At 45.6% G+C, this 22,822-nt stretch overlaps 1 protein-coding gene across 6 annotated transcripts in view; it reads left to right on the top strand.

The window, feature by feature from the left end:
• GLIS3 (GLIS family zinc finger 3) overlaps positions 1–22,822 on the top strand; it is a 492,256-nt gene that overhangs the window by 466,705 nt on the left and 2,729 nt on the right. For 2 of the 6 annotated variants that reach the window (XM_032308769.1, XM_032308764.1), the window contains one exon: positions 16,504–16,912. The exons of 1 other annotated variant lie outside the window; for it this stretch is intronic. In XM_032308769.1, coding sequence (XP_032164660.1) covers positions 16,504–16,829 — 326 coding nt within the window. In that variant the 3' untranslated portion in view covers positions 16,830–16,912. Of the gene's footprint in view, positions 1–147; positions 4,405–12,310; positions 12,456–16,503; positions 16,913–22,822 lie in introns of those variants that run through there. 3 more of the 6 variants (XM_032308768.1, XM_032308766.1, XM_032308767.1) reach the window with 3 other exon arrangements.

The raw sequence follows: 22,822 nt of genomic DNA, 5'->3' as shown, positions 1-22,822 counted from the left end.
ATCTGTTTACTGAGCAGTGATTTAACACCTCATGGAGAGGCCCTAACAACAGCATCTTGTTTCCTCAACAATAAACAGTCACTTAAAAGGGAACAGCAGGAGGGCTTTTTGCCCAGGCATTACCCCCACCCCCGGCTGTCCCCATAGGTCCCATATCCCCAGAACCTCTCCACCCTTCAAGGCCCAGGTGAAAGGACACCTCCTCTCTGCAGCCTTCCCTGGTGAGAGTCTTAGCTGGACGGCATCTCTCCTGGCTCTGGACTCTGACTGCATGTCCCCTGCATTTCTGATATAACACTCGTGCTCTCTCTTTCTCTACCTTGTTAAGTTACTCCTTTGTGAGGAATGCCTGCCTTTCTATTAATGTGTAAGCTTGTTTCTGAGGTCAGAATTTTCTGACCCGTTGTTCTTTTTCTTGGAGAACTTAGCACAGTTCTCTATGTGCTAAGGTACCTGGGAAATGTGGAGAGGAAGAAAAGGAGGAAAGGAAGGCGGGAGAGATCATGATGGTGTTCAAAATGAGGAGATCCGGTGTTGAACTTCAAACATTCATGGAGAGCTGAGTTTGGCTGAATTTCTTTATTTACACCGATTTTGCTGACTCAGGCAGATATCTTTGTGAACATCCTTAGAAAGTTAAGTCGAGTTGTCGAATAACCTGGACTCTGAATGTGTAGGCCTTCTCCTTCCTGGGGGCAGAGGAGAGACTGTCCACTGAAAGGAGATTTTCAGCTCCTTCTGAAAAATAGGACTCTGCCGTATCTGCTTCTTGCTGATTCCTGAATTTGCTCCATGTGAGTTATTACTTGATGTTATTGGGTGGTGACCCCAGGTAAACCTTAACCAGTATGCCAGCTGCGTATGAGTGGATGTGAGTGGCTTCCCAAGATGGCGGAATCAGGCAGTGCTGTGGAGCCAGGCTTGGGTGAGGATATTGGAATAGGGGTCTGGACAGCAAAGAGGAAACCATGTGGACAGAGTAGTGGCCTATGGGAAGGGAAAGGCCTTGAGAAGGGCAGGCCACTGGCTCTGACTCCAAGTTCCAACCAAGTTCCATCCACCTCTTCTCTCTTCCTGAGTGCAGTCACACAAACCCTCATTCCCCAACAAAACGTGGGCTCTCCCCGCTGTTTGAGCCTATGGTAATGGTTACCCTCTTTTGTTGGTAACCTTCTTCTTAAGCTTTAGTCATTTATTTATCCAACCAAGAAATATTTCTTGAGTACCTACTGTGGGTCAAGCAGTGCATGTGTGAGAAGACAAAGAGCGCTCTCCCTGCTGAGAGAGACCTCCTGACCCAGGAGAGGGACTTGTCTAATGTGGGAGAGAGCCAGGTCCCCTGTGCTGGGAAGCCACCCTTACCAGCAGGCAGGAGGTAGACGAGGGTGGGCTTTTGGGAATGCAGAAGAAGTCACTGACCCTACAACAAACTCATTTTACCCTTCGTATTTTAACTTTGCCGAGAGCTGGACACGTGTCAGTCAGTGGCATCATATGACTGGCAATGATTCTTCTCTCCAGCGCTATTAAAAAATAACAGAGTATTTCAGGCAATCATGCCATAGTTCCAATGAAAGGCCGTATAACACTTTGATGACAACTGTGAAATATATTTTAAAAATTCAAAAATCACCCTACACGTAGACAAAAAAAAAAAAAGGAAGGCAATTTTCTAAAACATTAACAATTTTGTTTTGTTTTGTCTTTAAATCATGAGGGTAGGGATAATGGATAATTTCTTCTTTTTCTGCTTTCTGAAGACATTTTAAAAGAGATTTTGGAATTAGAACAACTCGATTACAAATACCAATCCACTCAACTGTGAGGCGCTGAACAATTTCTGAGGATCTCATACCTTCTCTCATCAGTAGTTATAAGAGTCCACAAGAAAAGCACATGGCACAGAGTAGGAGCTTAATTAATTTAATGCTTCTCCTTCTTCTCCCTCCCTTTTCTTTATTGGACTCTTTGAGAGTGGGGATAATGTTTCTAGCCTTAGGGCACACAACATTCTTGGTGCAAAGTAGGCACTTAGTAAATATTTACTGAATAAATGATTGACACTGTCTCATCCAACAAATGCAAAGGAAAACAAGACGACACAGAAAATGAGATCTACCTTATCATTTCACCCTACCTCCTGGCAAAAGACTCTTCTCCCCATTATTTCTCTTTTGTAGCTGAATAATGAATATATTGTCAACTTGAAACTGTTGAGTTTTTTTTTTTTTTTCACTTTTACTTCAATTGTTAAAAATTCCCATGGCCAATAAGAAACTGCTAGCAGCAGTTTAAAAATAAATACATATGACAAGACTTTCTGGAAGAGATCAGGATATAGTTATGCAAATTGGGAAATCATAACTTTGTTCTAGAACATGGGTGAGTGGCTGCTGCGACGGGCTCGAAGAGGGAGTTTCTACTCTTTAACCGCTGGGCCACTGCTAAGAATGAAGGAGTAGGCATCCAAATGCAGCCTTACTTCATCCTCCAAGCATTTTGTCTGAAAATGTTTTCCTGGAACTTGCTAGGCACGAGCATTTCTCATCAACTACTCCTTAGAATAAAGAGCAAATTGATCTAATATTTGTCAAGCGGGTGATACGGTGCTGGGAGCAAGGGGAGGCACACACACCTTCGAAATGAGTTGCAATTTTTGGCAGCTTTGGCTGGACTCGTTTGCTGGGTGGCGTCATCAAGCGTCTTGGTCACAGAGAACCTCATCCCCTAATAAAACTAGATTTTTAAAACCCTGTGAACTGTGTTAGGGTTGCTAACACTATAGCCACAATGAAGGAGTGTTCTGTCTTCCAAGAAGTTCACGGTTTTAATGAGCGCCGTCACCCCCGTCCTTTCTGTATTCCCTGCGGTAGGTAGAGGTCAGAGAAAAATGTCATCAGTGTATTTTTAGAGATGGGAGCTGAGAGACAGAAGAATACAAAATAGCTAGGCATTGCTGGCTTCTTGCCAAAGGGCACAGGCGTCTTTAACAAGAGGTCCATGTTTCCAAGCCACGTTCTTCATCTACGTGTTTCTCAGTCAAAGGCACACCAAAGTCAATACGTATTTCCATCTTTCCGTGGGGAAATACACTGGTATGTAGATGCTGTTGCCTTACACGGAGCCATGAAAGTTAGAATTCAAAGGGCTTGGTCTTCCAGATGAGGAAGAAAATGACGGACATCCTGCTGAGCTTTGCTACTGCCGCATTGATGGATATAGCTCTTAGACTTTGTGTGCTCTGTGTGTGTGTGTGTGTGTGTGTGTGTGTGTGTATTTATCTGCTATCAAAGTATGCTTGACAATGTTAGTTTCAGGTGGATGCTGTAGTGCTCCGACAATTCTGTACCCTTCCTCAGTGCTCCCCGCGCTAACTATAGTCACCATCTGTTGCCATACATTGTTACAACATTAATGAGTGTTTTGGAAAAGGCACACTTTGAAAAGATTATTAGTGCTGCTTTTTTGAATTCGCTCACCTAGCGAGTGACCCAGGACCAGAGCTCAGTTTCGTTGTTTGTGCATCGACTTCATGCATTCGTGCTGCCTTCATTAGTGAGGTAGGTGAAGTGTCATCTCTCTCCGTGTCTGCATGTTGATAGCATTTATGGGTCTCTGTTTGGATGGCATCTCCAAGGCAACTTCTAAGTACATTTTAGTCTTTTATTTTAGATGTAAACATAGGAACCGTGTTTTCCAATCATGTAAGCCCGTTCTTCAGTCTTTTCTTTCTCTTTAGGACCATTCTCTTGCCCGGGCAAGCTTCAGAATTTTGCCTGGATTAGTTGCCTGAGAGTTGATATTTGTACATTTTGTTATGGTACTGATGGAAAATTTCTTTCTAAATGCCCTATTCATTCCAGGCTGTTAGAATGCCATGGGAATTCCTAAAACAGCATTTTCACAACCTTCCTCCTTCTGGACCTATCAAGGAGAGGCCAAGTTCAATTCAGCAAGTGTTTATTGGTCTCCCACAAGGTGTCAGGAAATATGAATGTCATTGAATCAGCGTAGGGATATGTACAATAATAATGATGATGATGATGATGATAATCCTATCAAGAGGTATCTGGTTTATTCAGGGGAAGGTGTCATAGAGGCGTTTCTAGAGGTGACTCTTGAATAGGATTTTGAAGATAAATAGAGGAGGCTGGGAACCAGCAAGACCAGCTCGTAGAGGGAGCTGGGACCATGCCAAGTAGAATCCCACTGAACCGTGAAGCCACCCGGTATTTTCGGAAAGTAAGCTAGGGCATTGTTGCCAGGAATGGAATTGGAGAGGTGGGGATGTTTGCATCCCACCTGCTGGGATTATTTTGGACCACACCTGTGCCACACCCACGCCTAAACAACCGTGACTGAACCCACAGTCTAGTTCACTCGGATGCCACTGGTTAAGTAGAGGAATGAGTACATTCCCAGTACAATTGGGAATGAGCAGGACCTTAAGGGCTCCTTCCCCAGAGAGGTGCACACTTGGCCTTGGGTGGCCCTTGGCTACGGGCAGATCATGGTCTTTCCCAAGAGGTGGCCCTAGCACCTGTCACCTCCGTTCCCACAAGCCAGCGCTTCCAGCCAACACCTGTGTGCGTTTCCAAACCACCAAGGAGCCTCTAGCCACACGGAACCGGCTGCCCAGATTCCCCTCTTGATTATGTTGTTCCTTCTAGAGCTAGAGGGTTTCTCACATTTTGAGTGGTCTGTCCCGATCCCAAGTTTTCCCAAAGAGCCTGTCATTTGCAATCCATGCTGTCCAGAGCACAAGACTTTTCCAGGTTTATTTCTCGTGTTAGGGCAGCCCTCCCGGCGTACGGGCTTGCTCTTCTCCCACAAGACACCCAGTGGGGGACGGTGCTGGGTGGGGAGGCCGCCGTGGAGCCCACGATGGGCCGGCCCTGGCCGGCATTTGGCTTTGCCATCTGTGATGGGTGGCTCCCACCCTCCCGTTGACAATATAGGTGCTGACATTCTCCAGATCTCGTCCTGGTGTCAGACATGGGGAGGGAGAAGAAGGAAGTACAAGTGGACCCTGAACGTGGGCATGTGGCTGCCTTCACCTGCAAGGGAGCGTATTTCAGGGCATTGCCAGGCTTACCCAAACCGCGGTTCTGTTCATAATGCTTATTGGCTAGGCACTTCGCGGGGCCGGCCGAACATTCCCCGAGCTGGTTTCCCTTCTGCAGAAGGGAACTATCTCTTAGGTTCCCTCACCCTGATTACCTCTTGGAAATCAGTGATAGAGGCTTTCTAAGGGTTCAACCCCTTGACGCCCCTTTCCCCCGAGTCTCAGATCTCTGTGCTTTCACGGCTTGCTCTTATTTCTACCCTCTGGAGATGTCAGTAGCCAACACACAGATTTCCATCATGCATGAGTCAGTCATCAGATTTCCTGAGGAGAACCCCAGGGAGCTGCCCCCCAGCCTGGGCCGTCTGCTAGCGAGACAGCAGCCGTGGGGAGTGGGGGCCTTCCCAGTGGGTCCTGGCTCCTGTAGTTCTTAGGATTTAGAGCTGTCCTGCCCACAGTCCCTGTAGAGGCTGGCAAGTCAGCTCACAGACAGCGGTGGCGTCTTCCCACCTGGGGATGGCGTGGGAAGTTGGACCGCCCAGTGCAAACCGACCGCACCAGGAAACAAAAGGTTTCAGCCACCAGCAGGCCCCCAAGAACAACAGGCTTTGGAAAGGCCTTGTCCTACCAAACAGCCAAATCATCTTTCAAGCTAAAGGAATCTCAGAGCACTGATATTTAAAATGGCACGAGGTGGCCCTTACACGCTCAGCTTCTTCCTCTGAGTTCCTCTGTTTACTTACAGGGATTGCGCAAGGGTGCTTTCCAGAAGTGTCTTATGGGTTACAGACACGACTGATGTCATTTCTGGAGGCTTATGCTAAATGTTTAAAGGTGTTTTTTTTTTTTTTTTTAAAGGCAAATTGTAGAGACAATAAACAAACCCGTCCCACAGGAAATGTAGTCACTTCGGCAGAGGTGAAGTTGTGAAATAATAAAGTAGTTAAGTCTAGAAATTGTATTGCTTAGAATTTAAGCATGTGTCACAATTTCCCCTTGAAATCTCAGGAAGACAAATAAGATTGGTTGTAAATCAGAGCATAATATTCTTCACTGAGAAAGTTGTGACATTCTTACAAGGAGAATGAGCCCAAGAGCACATTTCGTGTCATTCCCGTGTTAGCAGCAGCCGTCCTAATCAGGACCAATTTTCCTTATCAGCCATGATGTTATTAATGCGTATACAGTACTAAGGATTGATGATTAGATGCACAGAAATTCTTAATTACTCTTATATACTTAATTACTACAAAATTACCCTAAGAACAGTTTTACATAACTAGTACTTGATGAATTCTGACAGTGTGCTAATTCTATTAAACAAAAGTTAAATTTAGGTGTGTATAGGGGGTGTAGTTGGAGTCACAGCGTGCTGGGCTCTGTGGGAGGGGGTGAGCTGGTCATCGTCATCGGAAGAGCTGTTGAAACGATTGGTTATGGAAACGACTGAAGTGTAAATAATCTACACATGTAATTAAGTACTCACACACACACACACACATACACACACACACACTAAAACCCATATAACCTTAAGGATATTAAGATGACTAGATCAACTAACCACCCCTAAACTGTAAGTTCCTCAGGACAGGAACCGTATGCTCCTGCAGTGTTTTTCCTGTAGTAAGTGCTTAATAAAAGTTTATTGAATAAACACGAGTGAATAAAAGGATGGGGGTGTTGGGGAGGAGGAAAGAGAGATTTTTGCTTATGGCCTCTTAGGCTGATCGGTAGAGCAGCCCTTGGCAAAACCGTGATTAGGAGTCAAGTTTCCCGGGTCCCTCTGTTCTCTGGGCACTTGCTCCATCTGCCTGGGACCTCTCCTCAGAGGAAGGAGGATGACCTCCTGACCCCCTTACACAGTGAGGGAAATTTAGTGCAGCAAGTATCCCTTCCCTTGACTCTTTGCCCACCTGGGGCCGAGTGTCCAACAGTGAAACACGTAGCGGTGGCAGCGAGGGGAAGAGGCGTTTGAGGCATTCCTGTAGATAAAAGTTTCTTGTTTCTGAACACTTTCAAAGCATTGTTTTGTTTTCAAAGCTTCATAGCCACTAGCTTACATACCCCTAAATTGGTCATATTATCTCAGAAGAGATTATCAGAAGAGGAAATTGTGACTTGCCTGAATGATACAGGGAGAGAAATAATCAACTATAGAAAAAAAAAAGAAGAAGGAAGAAAGAAAAAGGAAGGGTGCCTGAGTAGCTCTCAGTGAGACATCTAACTCTTGATTTGGGTTGTGATCCCAGGGTCGTGAGATCGAGCTCCATATCCGGCTCCATGCTGGCCATGGGCCTGTTTCAGATTCTTTCTCTCTCCCCCACTGCCCCCCCAAAGAAAGAAGAAAAAAGTAGATAAAAAGAATTTAGAGTGAGGCAGATCTGAATTGGAATCCTATTGACAAGTCATGCGGTGCCCTGAATTGCAGTTTCCTGGCTCTTACTTGGGAGATAGTAACACCTATCTTTCAGAGTTGATATAAGAATGAGAGACAATACATAGCCTGTAGTAGATGCTCAGTAAATTAGACCTGGTTGTTCATGTTGTTATTTTTACTTCCATGTTCCAGATGCTGGGTGCTCTGGATACACCCACTGGTGGTGTTAGATCCTCAAAATAACACTAGTAAAATTACCAGCCTACCCGGCCTCCATGCAGGGCTGCAAGATGAAGCACCCTGCCCCAGGTCACACACCTAGCGAATATCTGAGTTGGTTTGAGGAACAGTCTGGCCCCAGTCCCACATTCGTTCTCCTTCGTGATGGCGCCTATAGACCCAGGACCATGGAAGTGTTTAGTTGCTTGGGAATTCTGTTTGTGAGATGTGGAAGTGTGGAACAATTTTTTTTAAATTTTTTTTTTTAAATAGTTTATCTATTTAGTTGACAGATAGGGATCACAAGTAGGCAGAAAGGCAGGCAGAGAGAGAGGGGGAAGCAGACTCCCCATAGAGCAGAGAGCCCGATGTGGGGCTCTACCCCAGGATCCTGGGTTCATGACCTGAGCCGAAGGCAGAGGCTTTAACCCAATGAGCCACCCAGGTGCCCTGGAAGTGTGGAACTATTAATGATGAGGTCCCTTCTGGGGCTAAAATTCTGGAGGTAGTATAGGGACTGTGGTCCATGAGACTGTGGTTTCCCACTGACCACTTGATCTCATGTCTTCCGCGTCAGGCAGGGTGGTAAATGCCTGCAGTGCCCTTTCTCTCTGATCACATGACAACACTATCAAGAAGGCATCGTTTACTCCCACGGTACGGATGAGGAACCTGAATCACTGAAACGTTCAGTAACTTACCCTAGATTTCTTACGCTCCAAATGGTGGTGGAGTTGGAGAGCACATGCAGGACCATCTGACAAGAGTCTGTACTCTCAACCACTGGATATGCCTTTCTAGGGAAGGGGGCGCTCTCTCTCTCTCATTGTCCCCAGTGAGATTGCCCCACTACAGAGTGTGTGTGTGTGTGTGTGTGTGTGTGTGTGTGTGTGTGTATCATAGCTTCATATGCACCATGTTTGCCTCTCAAACACACGCATGCCAGAGTTAACTGTTGGAAGCCAGATTACTATCAAATCTGGGCTATTGGACTCGTGGCACAGTCTTTACAACACAGTTTGAAAATTCTCACTGATTTTTTTAATTAGAAAAGGAAAATTTACCTGTTCTTTTTTTTTTTTTTTAAATGCTTAGTGTACTTAGGCTTATAAAGAATTTAAGTTGTTTTCAGCACTGATGAAAGGTAATGACTATTAAGACTATTAATAACTTTAAAAAAAGGTTTTATTTATTTATTTGAGAGAGAGAGAGAGAAAGCACAAAGGGAGCAGGAGAGGGAGAAGCAGGCTCCCCTACAAGCAAAGAGCCCACTGTGGGGCTCAATCCGAGGGACCTGGGATTGTGACCTGAGCTAAAGGCAGATACTCAACCAACTGAGCCACCCAGGTGCCCCAAGACTATTAGTGACTTTTTAGATGTTTATAGAAATGAAATGTGTGTGTGTGTGTGTGTGTGTGTGTGTGTGTGTGCTTACATATATTTACATGTATATACATATATGCACACATGCCCTGTTGTAAAAATGAGCTCATATTCTGCATTGTATTTTATGACTTACCTTTTTTTTTTAAATTTATATATGCTTCTGCTTTCTAGGTAAAGGTCTAGAGATCAGCCTCTTTAAAAAAAAAAAATGTATAGTAGTACCTCCAGGAACATGTCATTTTTTAAAAGCATCCCCCTGCTGATAGACACTTCTTTGATTTTATTAATAATTCTATATTAAATCTCTTTATGCACACATGAGTGCTTACACAAACACCCTCGCACACATCTGTATCTCTTTGTGTACTTTCTTCAGGAATTATTTCTGGAAGAAAAATTGCCAGATTATCGGATATGCATATTTTAAAGTTGGGTAGGTCCTGCCATTGATCCCTTAGGAAGACCGTGCCAGTGTAGACTTGGCAACAGAGTGGAGTGTCCATGACCCGCCCTAGGCATGGTCAATCATTTTAGTCCTGCCAGCATGTGCAGCAAGGTTGTTTCACATCTTCCTTTGGTTAGTAATGTCATTCAGCCTCTTTCATATTAGTATCAAGCTCTAAAGGTAGTTTGATATTAACACGGCTGGAGTGCTGCACCCGCTGCTTGGGCGGGTACCATACTTACTGAGCAGTTTGCTAGCTCTTTCCCCTTGCCAGGCTGTGTTGCTTGCAGCATGACACTTTGTTTTCCTAATTGGAACCCAAAAATGTATCGAAGAGAAGGGAAATACCCAGAAAATTTGTTTCACTGACTATTGTGACTTCTCTGTCAGCTAACTTAAAAACATTTATAGAAAAGTAGTTGATGAACATTATTACAGATTTAGTGCTTTTTCATTCTTTTGGGGGAATTAATGACATTTTTTTTTCCAGAAGCAAATGTTCAGTCTTCCATCTGAAACTCATGAAGTTTAGCCTCTAATGAATGGAGTGCTTCAAATCAAGTTAAATATCTTATTGTACATCTGTCTTACAGGCCGCTTAGTTGGACTCTTGAAGGCTGAACATATCAATGGCAATCTGTGTCTTGTGATTCTTGTATTTCTAGTTGGAATTGTCCTTGTAGTTGTGATTAGCAGTTGATGGCTTAGAAGAAAAAATGTGAATAGCTATGGGTGGCGTTTCCTTAAAATAAAGGGGGGAGGCACCCAACATCAGGAACAGATGGGTGACCAGTAATGAGGCCACTGTGTTAGCAAAACAAAACAACAACAATGAAACAACAGAACTGCCTTGATCTGTGTTCATTCAGATCATCTGGGCTCAGACTATGTTGCAAAACAAAGCCAGTTCCTTAGAATTTCTAGTTGGTTAACTTACAATGTGAGTGCCCTTACTGATTATAGAAAATGTCCCTCGCCAGCCAGATTGTTCTGACTAAACTCTCCATTTCATTCTCTTGCAAGGTCTTTAGGAACTAGATCTTATTTTTCTAGATCATTTAAGTGTAACAACCAGCCCTTCCCCCACTATATTCCCCCACCAAACCCAGTCTCATATTACACATCCCAAAGCACAACTTCTTCTTCAAGTTCTTAAATTTTCTCATCATTATGGCAAAATGATTCCAGAGATCTGAATTAGCCGTGTACTTACCCGGGGTCTTTTGTACCTGTCGATCTGGGCTCGTGCACCGTTTATATCAATACCGGTGAGGTCAATGCGAGTACCTACATTTATATTACAAAGTAGGTTTTATAAATTACTCCTAGGTATGTGAGTTTTATCAGTACCTGGTAACTATAATGGAACTGATCAGCAAGATATTATTGAATGAATACCTGAATTCTCATCATAATTTTGTGAAGAGAGTTGGAAATATATTTCTGCCCTGATTTAGAGATGGAACTCAGAGTAGTTGAGCAAGTTCCTTTTGGAATAGTTTCCTAAAAGAGCTCAGGGCGTTCTGTGACTGGGTCAAGTTACCTAATTTCTCTGCCCGCTCTTTTTCCCATTCAGGTTCAGTAGCTTCTCTGGCACCCAACAGAAAAGGGTTGCTTGGAGCAGCAAAATTCTCCAGGTCACCTGGACCAGGCTGATCATATCTTGATTATCTTTGTTTCCTCCTGCATTTAAAAAAAAAAAAAAAATTCCATGTTAGAACAGGAAGTCACACCGATAGGCTATGGTATAGAAGGCTCATAGATCAGAATCTTTGAACTTAGTTGCAGTCCCTCTCCTGATCAGCATTTTCACCAAAGGCTTTAGCTGTGGGTGTCACTCACTCATTCATTCTCCATTCTCCAGTGCGTGGCTCCTGTTACTTTCCAGGTTCCGTTTGCGGTGTGAAGGCTCTACCAGGAGAGAAAACAGACACAAGTCCTGCCTGTCCTGGGCTTATACCTAAGCAGTGATTTTTGGCAAGCAAGACCTTAGAACTCAACAGTGAGAGAATAGTCCTCACGGTCCATGTGTAGGCCTGGAATCATCCCACCTATTTATTCTTTGCAGCACCTGGCAAGTTTTTAGATGTTTAATACATTCTTAAAATTTAGGACATAAGTGTACAGCAGGATGAGGTGAATCAAGAAAGGAAGGACCCTGCAGACTATATACATCGATCAGAGCACCCCCATGTGGCGAAAAGGGGGCCCCATCTCACACTGGTGCCATTGGCTTGAGTGTATCTCCTGAACCTTGGCCCTCACAGTAAGGTTCCTGTTGTGTACAATTAGGCCTCCCCCAAATCTACTGTCTAGAATGTTAAGTTGAGATGAAATCTGGGCTTGCAGGAAAACAGTAGAGTAATATATGTCATTGGGTTTGAGATGGCACAGTGGATGTTCCATTTACAAAACCTTAAGGATGTCACTGGATTCCAGGATCCGTGTCACCCCCTTCCATCTGGTTGCTGGGAACTTGCCCACTCTTAGATTTGAGTGCTGGAAAATTGTATAATTACAGACTTGGTTTCATACAAGCCAGAAGTCACCTAGTTAGTGGACCAGATATATTTGGGGATCTGGTTACAGCTGGACAACAGAAGTCGGGGTCACAGGTTCACTATGAGGCCCACAGTATGACCAAGCCTTCTTGGCTTGGCAAATGAGGTCCCATGATTTCACCTTGACCAAGAACTTAAATGGGCAGGAAGGGCATTGGGGTGCAGAAGGAGGCCAGCTTAATCCATATCTGCTGAGAATATAATCTAAAGTCACTTGAGGATGGTCATCATTTCTTTATCCCTGCGATCTTCAGAGTCCAGCAGAAAGGCCGGGGAGCAGCAGAGCAGAAGAGAGACCCATCAGAAGCACTCTCTTCCTCCATTTCAAATGAAATCAGAGCTATTTGTGTTTTCCTGTTGGTCTTTCATTTGGAAAACTTTCTAAAGATTAAAAATGCTCGGGGCACCTGGGTGGCTCAGTGGGTTAAAGCCTCTGCCTTCGGCTCAGGTCATGATTCCAGGGTCGTGGAATCAAGCCCCACACTGGGCTCTCTGCTCCTCAGGGAGCCTGCTTCTTCCTCTCTCTCTGCCTGCCTCTCTGCCTACTTGTGATCTCTGTCAAATAAATAAATAAAATCTTTAAAAAAAAAATGCTCTGAAGATGTCCTTAGAACCTCTCGGTCTTTAGTGTAAGAAATACCTTGTTCAACATGAAGATTTCCAGGCCATTCACCCAGACCTTCTGATTCGCTAAGTCTGCCCAGAGCCGAGCTGGAGCTGATGCTGGAGCTCCCACTCTCAGAGCCACTGGCCTAGACCCCAAGTGTAGGACTCAGTGTGCCCTTGCCATGCTGCTCCAATCAGAGAGAATCCAAAGGAAGCAATTGGCCAGTGGTGGAGAAAGTAAATACTTTCCAGCTTCCTTCTTCCTTTACTTCCTGAGGAAGTTCTGTAAATATAGGACAACCTGAAAACTATCAAGACCAGAATGGCTCTCCTAGATCCCAGTGCGGGGGCCGCAGCCCTTCTTTTCATCTCTGTCTGGGCTCCTCTTCCCTGCCAGACCTGTCTTACAGCAGAGCTTGCTTGGAAGGCCAAGGGCACCCAGAATTAAATCTTCATTCTTTGTCCTTCATTCCTTGTTCTGCTCCAGGCCCAAATAGCCCCGAGTGAGCTGGCATGAGCTTTGTGGGGCAGAGAGCTGACCTCATCCGGATCAGGCACAGCTCTGGACTCAGGAAAGGAAGGAGGACGAGCGGCACCAGGCTTGTGATCAGGCAGCAGGGGCCGGAGTCTGCCGTGGGCTTTACCATTTGCCAAGTATTTGCATGTGACCCACGTGATCCCACTCAGTGGGCGGAGCCTGCTCAGCGAGAAATTCCCAGCTCCTCCTTACCAACCCCAAGCAGTGGCCACTTCAGTATGATGTCACCTCACATGACCGTCAGATCCAGAATGGCCAGATCCCAAACCCTCTGTTCTGGGCCTTGCGCGTGTCCGGGATGTTTGAGTCACAGGCGGGTGTTGGGGTGAGCGACGGGGCTGTGAACCCCATCCGTTCACTCCCTCTGCTGCTTTCCCTTCCCGCCATGAAGATTATGCTGCCCCGTGAATATAATCATCCCCCTGTTAGATGTGGGAACTCAGAGGCTCAGAGAGGCTGTGCTTTCCTCAAGGCCACACAGCCGGTAAGCAGCAAAGCCAGGCTTTCTGACCCATTTCAGGCTCTTTGGGTCTTCTGGTTTTGAGTGTTTTTATTTTATGTCATTTCCAAGTGTTTCATTATCACCGTCAGGATTCACTGAACCATTTTACTATAAGTGCCGATACCCACACGTGGCAATTACTAAGACACATTGCAATTAGTATACTTTGGCAGCTTACCGCTTTGAGAATTTGGAAGCCATAGGCCACCACACGGTCGGGGTTTGGGTGGGTTGAGGATATTTAAATGAAAATGGATTACATCTCTGAACCAGGAGTGTTGTACGCCTGCCCTCCCTCTCGCTCTGCTTTGCCGCGTTTCCCTTTTGTCCGTGTCAGTAGCAGGCCCTGCCCACTCCCAGCCCCTCGTGGGACCCTTTGCAGACATGCTAGCAGACCCTCTCCCCCAGCCTGGCCCTGGAAACAAGGCCAAGGGCAAGAGTGTGGCTCATGGTACCAAACGCCTCAGCAGCTCATGAAGCCCGCCGAGGGGCTCCAAGGGGCACAAGCCGAGAAGAGCACTGACTGTGGCTCGCGTCTCACTGTGGCCCACCACCCGGCCGCAGATGCTCCTGATGAAAACGGCACCCTTCTTGGATCCAGGTGGGCTCGTGCGGCAGCCCCCCTGCCCGAGGGCAAGGGGACCGGGCAGTTGCTCCAGTGGTTGATTTCTGAACCACCGTCACCGGTTTCCTTCAAGAGGAATGGGTCCACATGGAACTGTAAGGGTTATTATTTCCATTATTTTCCTCTTTCTCAGTACAGTAGATGCTTAAATGTCAGTCGTAAATAGCTTGAGCGCTGTGCAAGCTGGTTCAGTTCTCAGCCCAGAGAAAAATCTGTCTTCCTCACACAGTCTGTGAGCCGTCCCTACAGCTTCCCCGTTTATAGACTCTGTATCAAAATGAAGAGCCCATGTCTCCACGGCCTCTAGGGAGGAGTCTGAGTAGAGTTCTTGCTAGATGAAGACCTGGAGGGTGGTGTTGGCCGTGACCAGGAGCCAAAAAAGGTCAAGCGAATTGTGGAGATTGCACTTTTAAAAGCAGTATCATGTTGTACTTGAGGGTGGTGGGTTATGAGAGGAAAACATTGCTGAGGAATTGCGTGCACATTATACAGAATCTAGAAATACTTCTGAGCTCATTTCATGGCCATAATAATTGTTCTATTTACACAGGGCCTCCTACCTGCCACGGAATACGATATATGCTTTTTAAACACATGCATAGATAGTGCTTTCCACAACCTTATAAAATAGGTGTTATTTTAAAAGATAATGAGGCTCAAGCAGGAAAATAATTTGTCCAAACTGGCTAAATTAATAGCGTTGCTTAATGGGTCATCCAGGATTCAAACCCAGATCCAAGTTGTTCGTGCAAGGGACAGAAATAAAATAGTGGCTAAATCAGAAAATTGTCCAAAGCAAATGTCTAAAATGCCCGTTTCTACTTTTGAGGGTTTTTAGAATTTTTTAGCAGTTAGGTGATTTTATTGATTTCTTTTCATTAATTCAATGCTTTTCTCCCTAATGAAAGTGCTAGTACATTATGAAATATTGGTCCAATGTCAGTAAATTGCCTCTGATCTTGACCGTAAGGGACCTCAACAGAAATGGAAAACTGTGTTTAAAATGATTTGGTCCATGAGCTCAAGCCCTAGGACTCTGTATGAACTCTGTCACCAAACAAACCAGGGTTTGAGTCCTAGCTCTGACCCTGGGTAGCTCTGAGGATTTGAGTAAGTGATTTTAACTTCTCTGCTTCTTTGTCTATAAACTGGGGACAAACGCTTACCTCAAAAGTTGTTGTAAGGATGAAGATTTTCTGTATGAAACATGTAGGATGGTGCCTGACTTGGACCAAATAAATATTAGTCCCTTTCCTTCCTTCTGACAGAATTCCCTGAGCGGTTAGCATAACACCAACCAGAGTGTTCCACAAAAATGCCCAACAAGGGGACTGTGAAGGAGAATGCTCCGAACCAGCAGGAACTTACGTAGTGGGCTGTTTTAGTTCTTCTGTCCATTTGTTCTAAGATAAAGGCTAGGTCCTTGAATGATTTCAAAAATCTGACGTTTGGCAATATTAAAACGGTCATGCGAGTTTTCCACTTTCCTTTGTATGGTGTCGTCTAAGCCCAGTGCTGGTTGCAGAGGCAGGGAACGGAGCCGATCTCTGCTTCCATCTCTCTGTCTCTGCAATGGGAATAGTTGTTTGAATCGCCTGCGTGCAAGTCTATTAGGAGGCCCCTAAGAAGAAATCCTGCAGGTTTTCTCATACGAAGGCATCGTGTGCATAGTAAGCGTGTGATTCACCAGGCCCACCTCTGAGTAAGGCTGGAGTGCGTGGAGTCTGCCCTGAAGTCAAGTGCCAAGTGCTGGTGTCCTTCGGGGGCGTTAGCAGAGGCTGACCTGTGTCTTCCTCTCTTCCCCTAGTGGCCTTGTGCCGGGGCTTACAGAAGGTATTCATGGGGGCAGCTCCAGGATCCCCAGAGAGTAGGAAGGAATCAGTGCAAAGAGCCATAAGTGTTGGAGAAGGAGAAATTAGGGGAGCGGTGTCGTGTGTCTACTCTGTCTGTCCCTGGGCTCTCTGAATGGGTTGCCCCCTGCCCTGTTCATCACCTAGGTTCACCCAGGCCCCAGCTTGTGCAGCAATTATAGGACAGAGGCCAAAAAAAAAAAAAAAAAAAAAAAGGCCCCAACCCTCTACATTTCCTAAAGTAACCCACAAAATTATAGTCTCTGTGGAAAAATAATTAGAGTCATAAAGCTCATAAATATATATCCTTCCTTCCACTTGGCTAGCAAACAACTGTACCACCGAAAAGCTGGGCACAGCCAGTTCTTCCTGCGCCTCTGGTATCTGTGTGTCCCCCCGGGCACCAGGGGATCAGAGCGGCTGGTGGGAAAAGAGTCTGTCGGGGCTGGTCCTCAGCAGAGCTGCGGGGCGGATGCCCCCCCGCTGTACCCTCCACCACGAGTCAGGGCCAACAGAGGGAACTGCTGTCAGCAGCCAACCGCTCTCTCGTCTGTTGCCTTTCCCTCCTCCTGCCTTGAACATGTGCTGCAGCAGAGTCGGACTCGATAGGTCCCTGAAAGAAAGTGTCCTTTATGTGTCATGTAGGGTATAAAACCGTATTCCCAGGTTTCTCGTGTACATGTTTCTCTTTCTTTCTCACTAAAATATCAACTCCAGGGATGCCTGGGTGGCTCAGTCAGTTAAGCGTCTGCTGACTTCGGCTCAGGTCATGATTCCAGAGCCCTGGGATCGAGTCCTGCATCAGGCTCTCTGCTCAGTGGGGAGCCTGCTTCTCCCTCTGCCTGCCGCTCCCCCTGCTTGTGCTCGCTCGCTCTCTCTTTCTGACAAATAAATAAATAAAATATTTCAAATAAAAAATAAAACATCAGCTCCAGAAGGCACTCATTGTGTCTTATCCACCGTGTGTCTCCAGCACTTGGGTGTTTAGTAGATAGTCGTTGAGTGAATAAAAGTATAGAACTGGAAACGCCTGTGCTCCTAGAAGAAAAGGAAAAAGGAGCATTTGGAGAGCACGAGCTGTGCGCCAGGCGTATGCTCCGCGCTTCCCGTAGGTCTTCTCTGTCAGTCCTCTTGAACCTGCACCCTTAACTACTTTCATCTGCTGACCAAGCAGGTACTGTGAGCCCCTCACTTTACAAAAATACAGCAATGGGGCAAGAACACACAGTAATCCATGTTCCTTCTGGAAGGTCAAGGAAGCAGCTGGCTCCTGAGGCCTGGCCGTGGCTTACCTTGGCCTTGCTTGGCCTGACTGCTGAAAGGCTCTCCCCAGGTCACACAGAAGTGGAAGGGTTTTCCCATCCGAAGGGATCAAGGAGGCTGGGAAATGATGGCCTTTGGCATGGTTTTCGAGAAGACTCACAAAGGACTCTGCCAAGCCTGCTCAGGCCGTACCTGGTTGGGGAAGTAGTTCTGGGGGAGCACGCTGTTGCCTGTGAAGGGCTCCCCTGCAGGCTGCCTGCCTCTCTAAGCTGTCATCGTGGTCCGGGCAGAGCTCACCACAGACACAGGGCAGTCTTTGATTCTGCCACACTGTCCATCCAGCGCTTTTCCTGGTGCCCAGAGCTCCATGGTGGTTCCCAGCCTCATGTTAAAGGAAAATAAGAATTCTGTTTTGCAAAGCCGTCTGCTACCTCAGCAGACCCAGGGAGCACACAGGCCCCCGACACAATGCTGACAAGGTGTAGGCTTCTTCCAATCCATGGGGACGAACAGTTGGGTCAAACCATGGTGCTTGACTTGACTCCACCATCATGTGGTAGGGCCGCTGGAGACAGGACTGGGCTTGTCCCCCTCCCAGGAGCCCAACAAGCTAGGCCCACAGCCCACAGAAAGTGTGCGACTTGTTTCCTTTTCCTTCTCCTGCTTCCAGAAGGGAACATGGCTCGCTCCTTCAGGAGCGCTGAAATGCTCCCAGTGGTCACTCATCAGCCCTCTGGAGGGTTGCAAGCTGGGTGACTGTTGTTTGCTTACTGATGTAGGTATATTCTGGTTTTCTCCACCAAGATTGGAGTGGTAGATTTTTAAGGAAAAGATAAATGTAACCAAGAGTCTAATATATTTCCTATCTTGGAGGCCGTGAGTCTAAGAATCATTGTCTGCTTTTATTTAAGCCCTTCATGGTGGGTCATGTGTTTTTCCTTCAGGAATTTAGCCAGAAATATTTCTGAAACAAGGTCTGCTGAGGCTGGGAAGGCAGACGGCCCAAGAGCCCATTGTCCAGGACAGGAGCCATGAGCCCCACGTGGCTACTTAAGTTTTAATTAATTAAAATGAATTAAAGTGAAAGAACCCATCCCTCCACTGCACCAGCTGCACCGCGAAGGCTCAGACACACACGCAGCTCCGGTACTGACAGCAAGACAGACAGACGGAGACAGCGAGCGTCTCCCTCATCGAAGAGAGTTCTGTGGGGCAGTGCCGCCCTAGAGAACACGCTTCTGCTAACACAGTCAAGTTCCTTTCTCCTCGGATGTCCCCCACCACCTTCCACTTCGGGAAGGAGACCCACACCAGCTTGGGGGGAGCCCAGCAGCAGGAGTGACTGTGGACAACTGATCGAACCCGTGGTCACAGAGGATCAGTGACCCCATGGGACAAGACAGGAAGGTTTCTTTAAGAATGAAGGTCAATGACGCGTGAAGAGCATAGAGAACATTACGGGGGAAAACAGAAGACCTGGCAATACATAGAACATTCCAGTTCTGATAATGGATCTGGCCCTATCTGAATGTGGAGATAAAAAAAAGTTTTTCCCTTCTTTGTTTATACTATTCTACATGTTCTGGGTGGTACAATTAATTCCCAAACTTTTTTAAAGAATATACATATAATTAAAACAGGTGTGGTTTTAGAAGGGAAAAAAAATTCCCAAAATTGACAAGAGGAGGAATGACCCTGCAGTCTGGGTAGACCCAGTGTTATCTGTAGATTCTTCCCTCCCCCACCCCTGCCATTTTTGGAGGCAGAAGAACATGTAAAATGGAGGAGGGGTGGTTTTATAATGGAAGGTGACAGCCAATGGAATTATTGCCCACGTGGAGGTCTGTGTGTGTCCTTACGCTGTTGTAACTGTGTGCTCTTGCTCCAACTGCATTGCCAGTCCTTGAGGACAAGGTATTATCCTGTTTCTTGGTTTCCCCAACAGCACCTTGGTCAGCCCCTGATCATCATCATCGACGGACGGACGGACCGACTGACAGATTAGCTGACCTTGCCATCACTCTTACGCATTACGCCCACAAAATGTGCTAACATCTTGCCTCATTTTGCTTTTGGTCGAGAGGTAGAGTTTCATCCAAATTCACTACAAGAAATCCAACAGCTGGAATACAGGAGCCATTCATCGGAAAATGGGTTAAGCTTTCTGGGGAGTTGTGTGTGTGGCAAGACCCTAGTGGAATTTTTAAAAATTTCCTTAGTTTTATGGAAATCACACTGGGAAGAGGGTCTGTTAAAGCCCTTTGATTTGACCACAGCCATTCACACCAGTGCACTTGGCATCTCCAGTGCCTGGCTTCTGGGAGGGAGGGATTTAATAAAGAGGATTTTCTTTCCCGGAGTTGGCTGTGAGAGTGATCCGACATGCTCGCAGGCCCTTTCTGGTTTCAGCCGCTTCTTGTGTAGCCAACACAGCCGCGGGCAAGAATTATAGTCCACTCTGCCTTCTCACACTGATCCAGGCGGAGGGGAAGTCTAGGGGATGGCACCTGGTGTCATGACAGACCTTCTGTACTTACACACACAGTGTTCTTCACATAAGAACACTGATGGAGGTTGAAACCAGGTAACATTCCTGCCCTCTTAGAAGCAGAAGAGAAGAGAGAGAAATGGTTTTCACAAAAAGCCAAGAAGGTCTCTATGCATGTACCTGACATACCTGAATGATTAACGTCCCTATTTGGGGAGTTGTGGGAGTTCAGTGAGAAGTGGCTTCTCTTCTTGGAAGGGTAACAGCACTCTGAGGAATGCTGTCGGGGAATTGATGGGTGACGAATCTGATCTGAGCCAGCAGAGTGATAGAAATAGCAAATGTCCTCTCTTCTCCTCAGTGAGGTGACATTATCTTCTAATAAACCAACCATGGTGGTTCATGGTCATGTTTTCCTCCTGGTATTTGTGCATGGCCACCAGGTACCCAAATTCAAGACCAGTCCAGGGAACCTCCCACACCACGAAACCACCCATCCCAGGTTCCTTCAAACCACTCATAATTGTTGCTACACGAGGTAAGTGAAGAAACCAAGATACGCATCGATTAGTGCAGGATCTAGGAACCAATAGGGGCAAGATACATACAGCTCAGGCCCCCACAGGAACAAGAATGTTCCAGAGAATTTTGCCTGGGAAGTGGGTGTGTGCCTCATGCCTGCTGCTGTGTCCATTCTCACACTGGGTTATGAAGGAAGGACTTACTTATTGCCCTTTTGAAAATTTTATTTCTCTTAATAACTAGAGGTTTTTTAGTTTTTGAGGACAGGTTGTTACAAAATGTCACTTTAATTTTATTTAACAAACACATGTATTATATAAAATAGGTATTAACTATATAATTATATTATCAAATCATATTCTAAAATATGTAAATATTAACTCATTTAATCTTCATAATAACTCCATGAAGTATAAGTACTACTTTTAGCCCCATTTCACCTATTAGAAGATAGACACCAAGAGGTTAAGTAATTCAGTAAGGTTACTGTGGGTAAGTGGGTAAGTCGTTAAGCTAGGACTTGAACTTAGGAAGTCTGGCTCCAGCATGATCTTCACCTCTATTCAAACTCAGAAAAATATAAAATCAAAAAACAGCCTAAAGACAACCATAGAAAGGTTGTCTTGCCAGAGTGCCTGGGCAGCTCAATTGGTATGGCATCCGACTTTTGATTTTGGCTCAGGTGGTGATCTCAGGGTCTTGAGATCAAGCCCCACACAAGCTCCATGCTGGGAGCCTGCTTAAGATTCTCTCTCTCCCACCCCTTCTGTCCCTCCGTACTCTCTCTCTCCCTCTCCCCCTTCCCACCACTCCTGTGTTTTTTCTCTTTCTCCCCTTCTCTAAAAAAAGAAAGACTTTTTTTTTTTTGTCTGTGCCCAGTCTCTATATTCAATTTTGCATGTTTTTGTTTTCTTCTGAACCTTATATAATGGTCTTTCCATGCTGTAAAAAACTTGTAGATGTTTTAGTGCCTACTTAATATTCCCATCATGTAAATGTACCACTCTGCTGAACCGTTCCCTTACGGTTGCCCATTTAGCTCTTTGGTTTTCTGTTCTAACAACTAGCACAGTCATGACCATGTCGATACAGAATTTCTTCTGTTTTTGGAATAGACCCTGAGAATACCTCCTCAGAAGTAAAATCCCCAGGTTCAGGGGTATGAATGTGAACACCTTTCAGGCTCTAGATACAGGTGTCCAGTGGTTTTCCAAGAAGCTTGCCTCTCACAGTGTCTTGCAACACTGGACAGAAATGACTTTGTCATTCTCACACCGGCACCGCGAATGATTTCTTGAAATCTCTGCTAATGTGATAGGTAGAATGTGGTATTGTATTATTGTCTTGATTGTATTTCTTTGTTGTCTACAGGCTCGAGTTGGTCCATATTGGTTGATCAGTTATCTGTGTCTTCAGGTGGTCTGGTTGGGTCCTTTTTCCATCTGTCTGTCAAGATCACACAGAACCCTTTGGGGATCCAACAGAGAAGGGCCAATGGTTTCCCATTCTTTCTTCTCTTGCCTTGACATGGTATTCTCCCAAGTATTTTTCTAGTCTATACTGCTATACATGCTTTTAATCCTCCTCCCAAACCTTATGTGCACTTTTCTCCAGATTCTTTATATAAAGTATTCTACGGTCTGCTTTGAAAGGATATTATTTCATTTTCTGCGAGAGTGCCCCATGCATAATTCCTCATGGGTCCCTCCGTCTTGGATCACAAGCTCCTAGAGAGCCAGACGGTCTCCTTTGGAGCAGTTACTGCACACATGCTTTGGCGATGTCCCCAGCAGCCACAGTACAGGCTTCCTGGCCAAGGGTGATGCGAACGTTTATACAGGCCATCTTGAGAACACTAGCCAGAAATGAGAAAGGTGATGAGCACAGTAGGCTGGATATGTCGGTGTGCCCTGGTTATACTTCAAGAGAGCTAAAAAGAACCCAGATAACACCTTCCCTACCTACTGATCGTTAAGAAGAAGGTGCAGTTCTAGTGGAGGAAGGCACATAGGACTAGGGAGCCACAGTCCATGAATCAGTCCTATGTTCTCCATCATTATGAACCATCAATATGAGCCATGGGTCACAGTCTCTACTAATCCTTACGGTTTTGTTTTTTTTGTTTTTTGTTTTTTTTTTTGCTACCGGAGTAGTGATAACAGTAATAACTGATGCTTTGAAGAATCTTAAAATGTTATATATGGTCTCTCTTATCCCTTAATCTTCACAGTAGCCAGTGAAACAGACCGTCACGCTTTGCAGTTGAGCAAACAGACATGGTGAGCTGCAGCTCTCCCTTCAATAAAGTATCAAGTGAAGATTTCGTTATTAGATTTGTAAAAGCGTATTATACTCTAGGAAAACAATCCATT

Source organism: Mustela erminea, chromosome 12, assembly GCF_009829155.1.
Source record: "Mustela erminea isolate mMusErm1 chromosome 12, mMusErm1.Pri, whole genome shotgun sequence".
Lineage (NCBI taxonomy): Eukaryota > Metazoa > Chordata > Mammalia > Carnivora > Mustelidae > Mustela > Mustela erminea.
This window is presented reverse-complemented; position numbering and strand designations above follow the sequence as displayed.